Raw genomic sequence first — 15,415 nt, forward strand, 5'->3', positions numbered from 1 at the left:
AACTAGCTCAAGCCAGATCATACAGTTCAAAGAGTCTGTTTCAGTATTTAGAAACATTTCATCAGGAAACCCAAACATTGTAGCTATACTGAGGCCTGATATTTTAAGATCCAGAGAACAGGTTTTCTGAGATTGTAATGCCATCTGTGCTTTACAGTGACCTTACATGCCCCAACTCCAACTGCTGTTTTCCAAAGAGCTGCCTTTGCAAATGGTTAATTTTGATAATTGATGTACAGAACAGTTCACAACAGAGAGCACAATCTGTCTTCTACCTTAAAATATTCTTAAATTCAAGTAGAAAAGTAAAATATTAGTTGAATAAGTACCTTTAAAGGGTAAAAAAAAGAGTAAAGGTAATTACTAAATGTTGTTGATGCTGATATGTATGTGAGATGCAGGCTGTGAAAACAAATCTCCTTTTGGGATGATCAAGAACAATTATCTATCTGTCTCTTCAAATTAAATATTCTTGATATTAACTGTCAGGGTGGTGATCTGCTGACTGATTTAAAGTTATCTTGTATTTATACTGAAAAACTGACAACGTTATGTTTGCTGAAAAAAGTCAGTGGCCTGTGTGAATGCTGCTGCAAAAAGATCTACAAAGAGAGCTTGGAAAACACGCATAAAAAATTAATATGATTCTTAATTAGTGGCATTTAAAGTCACTCTCTGATTATTGTTGTTACTAGATCTTTTATCTTTTCCTGTTAGTATAAAATAGTAAAGCATGTTGGTTTCTTGTATACTAGCTGTAAAAACAGTGAAGTATACAGTGTAATGTGCACAGTATGTATTATGGAAGTGACACAGAAATTGGATAATGCATCTTGTAAAAAAAAAAGAAAAAAAAAAAGGTCATGTTGTGCAAAATTATCAGTTTATATAATTTTATGGACTGCTTATAAAATGCATAAAAATACAACACAGACTACACAATAAAATAAACAATAAATAAATCTCTGTTGTATTAGGTGTAAAATTACTTGATGTTATTTCTGCAACTGATGATTATCTTCTCAATGAATCAATTGTTCAGTCTATAAAATATCAGAAACAATAAAAATACCAGAAGATATATAAGAGTGAAAAATATCCACCTCAGTTTCTCAAAGTCCAAAGTTCTGGCGTGAAGTGTTGGGTTACACACTGTGTTAAGATACATGAGCACACACTGTAGAACCTGCATTACATATGGGCAAAGTGTCTGTTTATTTATTAATTTGTTTAAAAGATTTTCAATGTTGCTCCAGTGTCTCTCTTTGAAAATCCCCTCCTGGTGCCACATACTGTAAGCTGTCTTTCTCTAAACTCAATCAGAAGGGTTTATGGGGCTGATGGGATTAGTTTAAGCCATAAGGAGTAGTTAATGGTCTTTCCTGGTGTTGGTAAGTAACACTGACTAATTGACCAGGGACAGCTGACAGTGGCTCAGAGCAACAGGTGGTCCCTGCTGAACTGAAGTCACTGTTCAGGATCTACAGGGGGACGACGAGCAGGACTCACTACCCTGTCAGCCGAACGGATCAACACAGTTAATGTGACTGATTATTAAATATAACAAAAGGACATATTGGAGGTTTTTGTCTTTAGTTTGTTGGCTGATAAACAGGCTGGAGGAGCTGGGTGTTTTTCTCTGGATAATAACCCTCAAACATCAGTCGAGAGTCGAGAATTTACATTCACATCACTTCATTCAACAGGTAAGAAACATATTTACAGAATATTTGTATTTGATTTTCTTACAACGGAGAATTACTGTGGCAAATAAACAAGTACAGTATCTCACTTAAAATTAGGAAATGGGAAACAGGAAATGACTTTCTATCATTTTTCATATGGTTACGAGGCTGTTCAGTGTACAGAACTTTAAAAAGTGCCAATTTAAATGTTCAAGCTAAAGCTAAATTTATATTGTCTTTCGAGTAAAAAGGGCATCTGATGTGTTTTTAAGACTTCAAGTAACAATTATTTTCATTATCAAGTGATGATGATGCTCAGTAAGTATAAGACAATAGTAAAAACTTCCCATCAATAATTTCCAGATTCTAGGATGATGTCTTTAAATGTCTCATTTTGTCTTATCAACAGTATAAAACCCAGGTATTCAGTTTATGTAAGACTTAGAAAACCAGAAAATATTAACATCTGAGAAACTGGCAATCTGTCAGTTTTACTATTTTTACTTTAAAATTACTTGATTAAACTGTTAAGTCAGTACTGTTGGTGTTTCATACATAAGATATAAACTGTGATAGGCTCCTGCCCTGCTGTGACAAGCGGTAAAGGATGGACAGATGGATAAACTGTAATCTCTTAACTTTTGACATTATGTATTATGGTATTATTATGTATTTATGTATTGAGAATGAGAAACGTTGTCTGCAGAGGTTTCAAAGCTAAAACTGAAGAATAACTGATAGAGGATGGTTTGTCTTGGAGGTGAGTGCTGGCGCTCGCCGCGCCCTCAGATGACACGGCAAGCTGTTTGTGATACCTCATTCACTGTTTGAGCTCCCTAACAAACAGCTCCTTTATGAGATTAAGAGATTTCTGTGGCACGCTGACATGGACGAAATTTAGAGAACATAGGATGTGTAACCTCCAGCTAATCTTGTCTTTATGAGAAAGGAGGGATCAGGCTATTGGATTGCTGCAGCAGCCAAGAGAGGTTAAAGGGGCACTGACACAAACAGCAGGATGGAGGAGTAACTCAGAAACAGGAAAGAGATCGAAAGCGTCCCTCATAAAGATATCTGGTTTCAGCTCTGTCATTTCAAGAAGAAGGAGACAGGATGATTATTTTTTACTGCAGAAACTCAGACACCACTCTACATTGAAATACTATACAACTAGTCTTGTGATAAATATGATCCTTAAGAAACTTCTGACACTGTGTCAGAGGTGTACATTTTGTGGTGCTGTTTTGTATTCCTTTATATTTTGAATGCTTTATTGTCATTTCATCCATCTCCTGAGTGCATACTTTTTCTTTTTTTTACAAAACAATAACATAGAGACAGTCAGAAGTACCTTGCTTGAAAAAAATGAAAATAATTTGTTAGAGCTGCAACTAGTGCTTATTTTTCATTACTGATAATCGGCAAATTATTTTTTTCATTAACTGCATAAAATATTTATTAAATTATTTAAAAATGCCTGTTTCAATTTCCTGAGTCAAGGGTGAGCTCTTAAAAAGTCTTGTGTTACCTAACCAACAATTCAGCAACCAAATATATTCAATTTACACAATGATATGAAACAGAGAAAAGCACCAGTTCCTCACATTTGAGAAGTTGGGAAGCAGAGTGGTTGTTTGAGTTTTTGCTTGAAAAATGATGTTGTTCAACGTTTTCATCTCTGTGCTCTTGTATCGATTTGTGCACATCAGAGGCTTCAGTAAGTTTTTGCAGACAAGATGCTCAAAACTACATACATTCATGATAAATCACCACAAAGGAATCTCTAGTTTTATATTTATTCAACACAGACACACTGCATATCACTGTGATCCCCTTTCACTAACAGCATTACTAACCATGTGTCCTTGGAACGGATGGATCCTAAATTAATTAAATGGATTGGGACACTGAATGCCTTAATTGGATTGCTCCCTGTAATGCAATCTAACAATATACTGTCATTTGCATGCATATATATCATACAATTTGTATGCTTAAAAAAATCCTTATATACTGACAGGACGCAAGACACGACTGTGTTTATAATTCTGTGAATGTTCACTGATTTACACTGCTTGTCTTGACTGCAGGGGTGACCGCTAGTCTGGAACTAAGACAATCAAGAACAATCTGAACTTCCTGGTGATTGGCTGGTCGGATAATTTTCTTCTGAAGAAAGGAAGCTCCATCTTGCCAGTGAACTGAGTTACACATTACCTCACAGCAGTGTGTCTGGACCCCGGTGGGCCTTCAAGCAGCCTCATCCATGGCAGGAGCAAACCCACTGATTCAAGTTCAAAACACGCTCCACAGCCTGGTACGACCAACTACAGCCTCAGCTACGTTTAAACACTTTATCACTATTTCTGCTGTTTTAAGTTGCAAAAATGAATGCATGCCAAAAAAATGTTTGCTGTTTTTTTTTCTCTAGAGCAGAGGTTTTCAGACTGTAATGTCAGGGAAAGTGGTACGGGTGCTTTAAAAATGACAGGAAGTAAGTTATAATCGAACTTTGTACCAAAAATGGTATTCCCTCTCAGAGCCATAACTCATAAGTCAAATTTAAACACACAGACATGATACACAGAATTTAGATTTGGCACCATTTACACTTTCTGACGATACGACTATCCTCCAGTGTCACAAATAAACATCCATGAATCCATTTAGAAGTAACAGGAAAAAACTCCAGAACTTGCCTGAGAATCAGCACATTTTAAAGTTTTCTTCAGTATCAAAGTAATTCAGGTATAGCTGTCTGCACATCCACAGGTAGATTGCAAAGAAGAACTGCTAATAGTTAATTTGGCATACTTGACAAAACACAAATTTAAGCAAGGAAAAAAAACAGGGCTCCACAGAGTCAGAGTTCACCATTTTGCCTGCTTAGCAACTGAAAGCACACTTGCTTATATTCCAGCAGTCCACTCCGTATACGCACAGCCTGGTTCATCAACATCAACACATGCATCAGCACGGTCATCAGCATGCCTTCACTCCCATCCTGCACCAATTCTCCACCATCCCACCAGCTCCAACTATAACAGAAACCCAGGACAATAATGTAAGGAGATGTGTCTCTGTAACATTTACTCAGCTGTGATTTTAACACTGAATTTTACACATTTCTCCTAATTCTTTTTCCCTAATTGCCACATGATACCAGGAGGAATAATTTAAAGTCATCATCTTTTAACTCTACAGTTCAACATGCATCTTCCCAGAGGAACAGCGAGGCCCTCTTTTGCCCCAGTCACTGCTTTTCACAGAGCGACACAGAAGTCCTTCAGGACAGTGAGTCCAGGATGCATCAATTTGAAACAGACACAGCAATTAAAACACAGAAAGATAAAGTGAAACTACTGCCCTACTTCTGTTTCCTTTTCAAAATGTTTTCACTTTTTTTTTCCAGAAACGATGGAGATGGGGTGCACTGCACGTCTGCATTGCATGGAAGATTTTTTATCACAAACAACTCAAGGTAAGGATTAAATGCATCAGAGTATTAGTCACATGAACTAGTACATTCAGAAAGTATTTAGCCTTTTTTCACATTTTGTATCTATTTGTGTCAGTTAAACTGGATAATTGAATTCAGATATTTTTTGTCATTTGAGTGGCTTTTTAATTGTATTTTTTCATCTTATTTAAAAGATAAATAAAAGGAATAGAGTCAAACGTGTCTATGTAAGGTCCTTCATTTGACAGACAACATTTATAAATTCAGTTTTAAGGAGCTACACATGTAGGACAATTATTATTGTACCTCTCTGGAGTTCATATCTATAGAGACTCTATAGGTGTCTTTTGATTATTATTAGTATTCTTCTTATTATTATTTATTTATTTATTTATTTTTATTGGATTTCAAAACTAGTTTGTGCTTAACATGTTGTATTTGATGCATCATTAACAGAGAGTGCAACAAAAACCAAACAGGTGCCAACGAGAGTTGACACCTGAGCATCCATCTGTCAGTCTACCAGGCTCAGTGCAACACAAGATATCAGAGAAGCCCTCCTACATGCATCCAAATCCAGGTGTGTTTAAGGCGATGTAAGAAATAACCTTTAGCAATAGGATGATATGCGCCATATAGTTAAAGCTGACCTGCTTCACTTTTAGACTCTCCGTGTGGACGGACTGCATGTAGACGCACTGGTGACGGGAGTGAAACAGGGAAAACCTCTGACCTTTCCACACCTTCAGCAGCATCTCGCCCCAGCCAAACGACCAAGAGGGAGAAACTGGAACAGCCTCCAGAGCCCGCACTGGAGAGAGAGACTTGATGAGAGGGAGAAACACAGGGACCGGAGAACAGACACAGCAAAGGATTTACCTCTCGGAGACAAATCCTGGGATCGAACGGTGACTTCTGAACTTGACGGCAGACCCAGCGCATCGCTTGACAGGAAAAGGAAGCTGGAGCGTGACAGCTTCATGAAAATGAAGAGGGTGAAGCAGGAGATTGCAGATGATCACTTTGATCCTTTTAAGATTTTGCACATGGATTCATCTTCGTTCAGCCCAACACATGCATCTTTAAGGACCACACCATTACCACATATAAACATTAGTGATCTGTCTGTCTTGTACCCTAACAGCAGTAAATGTACTGTCACCAGCACTCCCGGGGGACTCACCTCTTACCCAGGAGCTGGAATGCATCCCTACCAAACTGCTGCATGGGGGCAAACATGGAACATGCACAAAAGAAAGGATCTGCTCTCCAGACAAAACGACTGTTCACTGAATACCTGCAAAGGGATCAAGATACCTCTTGTAGCACAGAGGCCAAAAGAGGCTTTTCATGGTTTCTTTATGCCACCTCTTTATTTCCCTCTTGCTTTGAAGAAGCAGGAGACCGCTTACCTTAGAGGGAGGGACTTTAACGAAAACTGTCATCTCCACCACTGCAGATGGCAACTCCCACATCCTGGCTTTCTGGCAACACCCTACCTTGGGCCCTGAGATAGAGAGACGGTCTGTCTGACAAAGAAGGAGAGCAGCTACACCCACAACAACAATCACTCATTTACAGTATGTCTGCTGAGTTCACTGGTCATTCTGCATTAATCCAGTGGAACAGTTTGCCCTAGAACAGCTTTAACTAGGCAAAAAGATCTATAGCTGTGGTCTTGCGATTGGACAGCATGTGTCTTTGACTGATTTTTGCAACTTTACAGTCATTCTTACACTGCAATGATTCCCTTGTTAAACATTATTTGATTAAATATATTAAAATGCATGTGCTTGTGCGTTTTTTTTTTTTTTTTGGTAAAGTTTTGGTCTAAAAACCAAAGTAATGGACCTGTTAACATTTTGACCTGGTGGTGGCGCTAGATGACAAGTCAGGGCAATCCATCCAGGGGTTGATGAGATGACCAACCAACCAATCAACACTGCCATCTCCACAGCCACCAGGAGACAAATACACAAGAAAAATTTACTTTTGTATCAAAAATGTATTTAAAATTTGTAACAATAAAATTAAGCAACATTCCAAGACTACAATAAAAATAAAAATAAAAATAAAAAACAATGTCCTCTGAAATCCTCTGTTGGGAAAGGTCATGGAAATATCACACAAAATGGAATATGGTGTTTAAAGAACAACATTTCATAGAACTAGCTTTGTAGTGCTGTAAACTCATTCATGTAAGCTTTGTCACAAAGATTAATCTACTGCATGTTTAACAGGTGATATCATTAATGCAATGCATCACAAAGCTAAGCTGAGGCATGAGAGTTAATAAGAGCTGTTATAATAAAGTGCCGTCCTCTAAAACCACTGTAGAGAGAAGCATCTCAATGTAACATCACTACAAACACCAGAGACCATGAGGAAGCTTTGGCGAGGAAAAACATTTCCTCTGATGTTTCCACTGACAGGCAAATACACTAAAACAGACAAAACAATTTAATTGCATAAAAGCTAAAAAAAACAGCCTCCACCAGACATTTGTGATTTCACCCAGTGCAAAGTGAGGAAATCAAACCACGTCCATGCCGAGGCCCCTGGCGACTTCCGTCAGTGCCTGAACAGCTCCAGATGTCCCGCTACCATCGCAGTCCTCCTGAGATAATCCTCCAGGCTCGTCCTCAATGTGAGGGATGGTGCTCATCACGCAGTAGACGGGAGAGTCACTGCCTCTGGGGCTGGGCTGAGACGAAACGTCCTCACCTCCAGAGAACTCAGAGGAGTACGAGGAGGAGGAGCTGGAAGAGGGCGAGGACGATCCTGCGGGAGAGCTTCGTCCACTCTCTGGCGTGGCCGCGGCCCTCTTGTTCCGGCCGCTGGTCCGAGGACTTTTCCGAAGGCTCTGCGGCTTTTTGGCCATGTTCTTCATGATCTCCTTGGTCACTTCCACAGTCTCAAATCGCACCATGTTTACTTTTAGGAAGCCATCTACATCCTTTCTGTATCTATGGAGAAAACAAAAAGTACTTTTTAGACATATTTTTTTACATGAGACTCACATGCGACCTCAACGATTCTCAAGAGATCAGAGGTTAAATGTCTGAGACTCCCAACCAGTCAGAGCTGAAGAAGCCTTTCAAATGAGAGGTGAAACCAAAGAACCTCGAGTCCACTTGCCTCCATATAGCACTTAAAAAAAAGTTTTTGTTGGTGCAGACGGTAGAAACAGGACTTGACACTTCTTGTAAACGTCTTTGAAGCACACAACTTTCTTTCTTTATGATATTGCTGCTCTTTTCCACTGTGACTTCTTGTTCAGTGATCAAGCTCACTGCATCAAACTGCTGCTTTTGTTGGTTCTCTCTCAGTTACAGTCTGCTCGGACTGATCATATTTTACAGCGAGTCTAATTACCCTCGGGTCTACGCAGGTGGAGTTCAGTCAGCTGCCATGTAAACACACTGAATGATGACTGGCTGCTTTGACTTACCTAAAGCGTGAATGTCCAGAGGGCCATTTCAGCTCATGTTTTTTGCGAAGGTGAAGCGTGAGAGTGTAACACCAGGAGAACACCTTATCACAAATATGGCATTTATATTTGGACATCCCTCCAACCTGTTGGTTAAAAAAACATTTTATAATGTAAGTAACAGAGCTCACACCTTAATTACTAACCAAGAATAAAAAATAACTTAATAACTTAATTAATAATTTTTTTTTACAATATATGGGACTTCTAAAAAAAAAAAAACATAGACAGACGTATAATATGGCTTTAATGAGCGCTTCATGTTGGTGCTAACAAACCTCGTGCACTCTCTTGAAGTGGTGGCTCATGGTTTGGAATGTGTGACAAGAATAATCACAACCCTCCACAGTACAGCGATACACAGTACCCTCATTATGAACCTCTGTGTGCTTCTGTAGATCACGCTGGTTCTTAAATCTGAAAAAAAAAATAAATAAATAAAATACTGTGACAACATAATTTTACGATGATGAGTCCAATGCTGAAATTTATTCAATTTTACCACCCTTAAATACTACTTCACACAAAGATTACACTATAATCATTAAGAATAAAAATTAACAAACATTAACACTGATAACAGTGGGTCCAGTAGCATTCTCACACTGATGTGTGTTAACAGCTCTGACTGCTAGTTGTTCCTTTTTTGCTTGTATTTGTTTGCGTTTTTGGCAACATATTAAAGCTGTGTATTTTCTGCAAATCCAATTATATGAAAATATATCAATAAAGACATTTACAACAATTATTACAAAATGTTGAATTAATTATTTACAAACGTTTTTTTGATTGTTTGACAAATCATTCAAATGCTTTGGATAAGAGGAGTCCCCCATAAAGGCTGCATTTTTGGTGGTTTTAAGGTAAGCTCATGTTTTCTATATGTAGCAGAAATTAGAGATATTCTGACTGAAAACATACAGTAAAAGGATCTAAGATGCATTCAGGGACAAACTGATGAAGAAGATGGATGGAAGATGAACTTTTTTTTCCCCCTTATACTTTCTAGCTCCTGTTTTGAAAAGTGCTATGCAAATAAAATGCTACATCAATAAAGCATACTCACTAAAGATAGGTAATGAATGATAACCTTTATGATACAGCAGTTTAAAGATTATTCATATTGAAGTAGCTGAAAATTAACATCACTATGTTTAATGCCAAATAGTACAAGACGACATAATTTAGAAGAGCCCTGATTTTGCCACAGTAATAACAACGTGTAATCAGCTGTTTCAAAAGTCTTACCTTTTGTCACAGAAGTCACATGGGTACGGCCGCTCGTCACAGTGGCGGAACCGGATGTGGATCTTCAGAGCTGCCAGAGTGGTGCAGGTCATGTCACAGAAGGGACACTTCACCTGATTCACTGAGAGTAAAAGAAAACAACATTAGTTATAATTTAATCTGATACCTGCAAAATGGCTGATTAACAACTGGCCAATATGTGGTCCACTTGGATCATTAGTGATCCTCCACACACTTTCTTTACTGCAAAGGCCCATTTGTTATTTATTCTAAAATCCTATTCAATCAAAATGAGTACTGTATTTATAAAGTGAACAGTCTAGTTCATCCTTGTAACACAATGTTTTTAAGTTTAACTTTAAATGTAACTTTATGCAGGTGATACTTAAAAATCAAAACAGGTGATGTAAACTGCTGCTTTCAAGGTTAAGAATGAATTTTGAAATTCAACTTTCTTCAGTACTTAAAATGAATTAGGCCACTGTTCATCTGATTGAGCTTGAAAATTTTACTGTTCATGCTTTCCACCTACAATGACAATGTAATGTGATTACAACAGCTGGAAAAGATGGAAAACGTATAATGTTGTTTTAAGTTCAGAACTGTCCTTTATTAAATCTGACCAGTCCAACCCTAACAGCTGCAGTGTGACAACTATTCAATATTACAGCAGGAGAAAGTTATTACCATGCTGACGAACGTGATCCCTCAAAAGTCTCTCGCTGGAAAAAGCTTTGCCACAGTGTTCACACACCAGCGACTCTGTTAGAACAAGTACATGCACAATAATCAGCACTTATGCAAAAACATTTACAACAGCAGCATCCTGGGAAAGTTTCACAAACCAAAGCATCTCTCTCACCCACTGGCTCAGCCTGTCTGTGGAGGTGGTCAAACAGCTTTGTGTTGCTGGAGAACATGCTGCCACATGTAGGGCAGGCTACGAGTCTCTCCTGAGTGTGGCTCCGCATGTGTTCTCTCAAACGATACCTGATCTTGAAGAAAGCATCGCAGCCTGTCACAGAGACACAGACACGTACATCATAAGATGCCACAGCAGGTTAAGTCGGACACAGCAAAGAGCATCTCTTTAACCTGTTCTTACTGTCATACCTGCCCAGTGGCAAAAGAGAGCTTGCTGCTGTTGTGAGAATGACTGCAGCTCAGCACTTTCAACGTGATTGTCCACATGTCGGTAGAACCACTCGGGATTGTTAAATGTACTCTGTATAAAGAAAAATAAATACACTGCATTATAATCATGGTGCTATCAATAATTTGGCAACCAGTGAGTAACTTAAGACTACAAATACCTACATCACAGTGCTCCCACTGGCAAACATATCCATCAGATCCTTCAGGAACCAGGTTGTTGCTGTGTATGCCTTGGTTGCAGCTGGGCAGGTCAGGGCGGGACTTAAGCAGCTGTGACCCGACAAACTTGAGCTTACCGTGGTAGTTGTGAAAGTAAGCATGGACCTCCAGCTCTGCAGGGCTACCCATGGATAAAAATTCACATCCGTTCCAGAGACAAGCATACTCATCTAAGCAAAGAGAGGGATGGAGTAATTACTGCAAAGTGATGTCAGTATGTTCAGTAAAGTCCTTCAGACGGACTACTGTCTAGTCCTATAATGCACCAGTTCACCAGCATCTAACCCAGAGTCACAATAAGTCACTGTCAATCAGAATGAGTTTGCATTCTTTGCATGGATTAATTCAAAAGGAAGAAAGTCACGCAGGCAGTGGAGTCTAACACTGACTCAAATGTTGGAGAAATTGCAGCTGGTGTTGCAGGTGCAGATGAGGGCGAGCAGGTACAGAAACCACAAGATGCCATATAAGCCACGTGGGCGCACGAACAGGCGCAATATAGAACAATATAGCTCATGGCTTTGAGAGGAAACATAAGCAGCTTGTTCCATCAACTGAAAACAAACTGTGTCATATAAACTGATGAGTTCACAGTCTTGTGTAGATGTTTGTTTCCCCTTTGAATAGTCTGCCATCTGTGGGTGGAGTAAGGGCTTAGACTTCACAGATATGACTAGAGGGGGTAACAGATAAGGTTAGGTTCAGGGTAAAGTGAGGGGAAGCAAAAAATGAAGGAGACATAACTGCTAAATAACAGTAAAAACTGAAGTCATACACTTGATAAAGGCATTAGAAGTAGCAGGAGTTAATACAAGCAATCACTAATGTCAGTAAGTACCCAAAAATTAAAAGATTACTCTAGTATATTTTGGATCAAAAGACTTAATGATCAGCTTCGCAAGACAGAGGTGAAGTATTTTGTTCATATTTCATAACCAGTCACCCACAGACTAACATTACCGCACCAAATCCAGCACTAACAAATGAGACCAGCTGACCAATACACACTGCAGCTCTTCACAGAACTTCAACCAGTTGTGGTGAGGCAAAGAAAGTTAAATAAATGGTCACAGTTCCTTTTTTCCCCTTAAGAATTGTGTGCATACCTGCTTTTAAAAAGATGTAACTTAATTTCTTGCTACTGAGATAAATGTGATGTGACTTACAGGTGATGTTGCCCCACAACTGCCACAAACGGACTCACTTACCCAGTTCCTCCAGGGCATCTTTGTCTCCCAGGTAGTCCTTTAAATGCAGTGACATATGGTCGCTCAGCTCCTCCATGGTGCGGCCCTTGAAGTCGCACGAAGCCCACTCACAAGCCACCTCAAAATTGTCTAGTCTCTTAGTTGTCATCATGATGGCGGTCTCCTCTGTGGGCTCAGCTGCTGCAGCTGCTCACTCCCAAACCTGACCACTTAAAACAGGAAAACATACAATGATGGGTAAGGAAGCCTATTCTCACCAATGTGATGAGTCCTGTAAGGCATTATAATGAGAAACATACTCGCAAAACATGATTCATGTCTCAAAGTGATCAGATACTAAGTGATTAAAATGAGAAAGTTTTTCATTATCTTGAGAAACTGTCATTATCGAGTCAAGAAAGTTTCTCATTATGATGACTTATAGCTTCTTTTTTATGACATTGGTGTAAATGGGCTTCCATAGTATGTGACAGACATTTTAATGGAGAGAAAATTAACTGTGTGCTTAGGTGAGAAGCATTTTACTGGTTTGAATATGATGCCAGCAACAGTTAGCACAGGTTAACTGAAAAAAGGAAACGTTAAATTACCTAGAAAACACTTACAGCTGTTTTTATTTCTGAACTAGTCATTATGTAAAAGCTAGTATTTACGCTAACAGTCTAGCTATCGCTGAACCTGTCACAGGTTACCACTGTTTATCGTTTTTCCTACACAGCTTATCACCATTTTAAGTATTCCATATGAGAAGTCTTAGTGCCATCTTAATGGGCAATTTGTAAATACACACTAGCGTTTTCGAAACTTGTGATGCATGAAGTTTTGTAAATGTTTCTTACGAGTGTTAAAGTCAGTCGCTGCAGCAGCTCTGTGCTCTAGGCTAACTCTTCTTCCCTCCTCTGAGCTTGTCTGGTTTTGTTTATTTCCTGTCTGCGTCACCGTCAAAACGGACGTTGTTCTTCTTCGCCGGTTTATTAAAAAAATATCGACAAGAAGGCAAGAGAGACACCCACCGCCACCTACTGTACTAGAACCACTGTAGTTTGTTTCATTCGTGAAGTTAATAATCCTGAGCCTGATTTTGGTTACTATGTTGCACTCTCACATTTGCCATGCTGTTTTAACATACCTATTTGCAATGGCTAATATTTAGATGCCCGTATTATTCACAGACTCTGGAGCCAAGCAGAAAAAGAGGTAATTTGATTGTGAGCCTCCAGCTCTCATTGATGTCATTGAAACAGGATGTAATTGAAACAGGAAATCTGATCTACTTAGCTTATCTTGCAGCCACTGCACATTTTATCCAGGATTTATCCAGAGATTTTAGCCACTAGAGGTCGCAATTTACTGACTATCTGCACCACACTGTGCAGTGTCTTGCCTGTCAAAGAAATACAATATTTCCATGAGGGTGCATGTTTCCTAATGTGAAGCCAATACAGGATGAATTAAGTCACACAATACTGGACACTGGTACCAACAATGTAGGTGTTCAAAACAGCCATTTACTGGATGTTATGGTGAACATTTGCAATCTGAATTTCTTTGTGTCTGGTGCACTCACAAACTGGGGACTCGTCTTTTTGGTGTCTCCTACACTGCTGTTGGTTGGCTGAACATTTAGTCCACATAAACATTTTATTGCTAGATACCATTTTCATATAAACAGGTGAACCCTAACGGCCGCTTTTGTTTGTAACAGTGACAGCTCTTTGTCCATGACAGTAACTAACAGTGCCTCAACGTGGCAAAAATGAACACCCTGAACATGTAGCAGAGCATATTTCACACAATATAAAATGCAATGTAGGTGAAACGGAAACCAGCCAGACAAGTCTCTGGGACAGAGCTTAGGAAGCTCCAGTGCCATCGCTGATCTCTTATTCAATATTTCATGCTGCTCTGCAAACATAAGGGCCCATAACAACTGAATTATTCATGCACTTTCATGTCAGGATGACTGATTCACAGGAAAATGACCACCAGCATCCCAAAGCCAGCCAATGAATGAAATAAAAAATAATCAAGTAATGTTTTACAATCGTCTTACAGTTTCCATTTGTTACATTTCAGATTAATTTTTGTTTTAGGATAAAGACATTTTGCATCGCTTCAACTGTAACAAAAATGGAGTAAAATGATAAATTGGAATAAACTGTTGGCTTCTTATATTCAGAAAAACACGTTTTAAATTGATTTCCATGTTGCTGAGTTTTGAGGATTAAGAATTATGCAAGGCACAACATGTCTCCTCTAAAATATACTTTGCTTACTCTGGCCTTGACAAGTGCTGCAGGCATAAAACCCAGGCCATAAAAGTGATTGCCCAGATTTGACTTTCAAATAGAATTGTAACAAATCAACAAACAAGCAATGACGAGAGTTAAAAATTTGTACTTCATTCTGCTTGATTACTGTAATCTAGTCCATATTCCATAAAGTTTTTAGACACCTCTGAACCCCGTCTGTAATGCTTTATATAAATCAACTATTCTCCAGAATAATGAATAATACCATCACAGAGAGCATGATTTAGCATTTTTGGATTACTAATGACTGTCTCTCTATATTTGATGCTTGTAAGGCAAGAAAGACAGTTGCTTGGAGATTTTAAAAAAAGAAACACCAGTAGGAAGATCATGAACACAGCAAGAAAGGGCTTGATTATGCAAGCTAATACTTAACAAAATTTTAAAAAGAAGCTACTGTGGTTCCAGGGTTATAGGTGTGCAGATGAATATAAGTTTATCTTATAGCAAATATCCTGTTTTTTAACATGTATGTTACACTTTGAGTTTAATGTTAAACCATTTAGATTCATTTAGAATTTTTTACAATACATTTAGCCATCAATTTGTGCAGTTTTTAAGCTATTAATTTCATGCCTCGATATTTTTCTAATTATTTCGAAAAAAGAAATATAAGAATACATGGAATAGTTAGAAAG

The 15,415-nt window shown here is 38.6% G+C and overlaps 1 protein-coding gene across 1 annotated transcript; it reads right to left on the minus strand.

The window, feature by feature from the left end:
- Nucleotides 1-7,130: 7,130 nt before the first annotated feature.
- zgc:112083 lies at nt 7,131-13,394 on the minus strand. The gene is made up of 10 exons (XM_018700359.2): nt 13,305-13,394; nt 12,466-12,674; nt 11,201-11,427; nt 10,997-11,108; nt 10,746-10,898; nt 10,571-10,645; nt 9,884-10,004; nt 8,914-9,052; nt 8,597-8,721; nt 7,131-8,111 (listed from the first exon to the last, which is right to left on the minus strand). Exons 2-10 carry the CDS (start codon nt 12,614-12,616, stop codon nt 7,679-7,681), a joined length of 1,536 nt encoding a protein of 511 aa, XP_018555875.1. The 5' UTR covers nt 12,617-12,674; nt 13,305-13,394; the 3' UTR covers nt 7,131-7,678.
- Between the last annotated feature and the right edge of the window lie 2,021 nt (nt 13,395-15,415).

The sequence above is a fragment of the Lates calcarifer genome, linkage group LG21 (assembly GCF_001640805.2).
Source record: "Lates calcarifer isolate ASB-BC8 linkage group LG21, TLL_Latcal_v3, whole genome shotgun sequence".
Classification (NCBI taxonomy): Eukaryota; Metazoa; Chordata; class Actinopteri; family Centropomidae; genus Lates; species Lates calcarifer.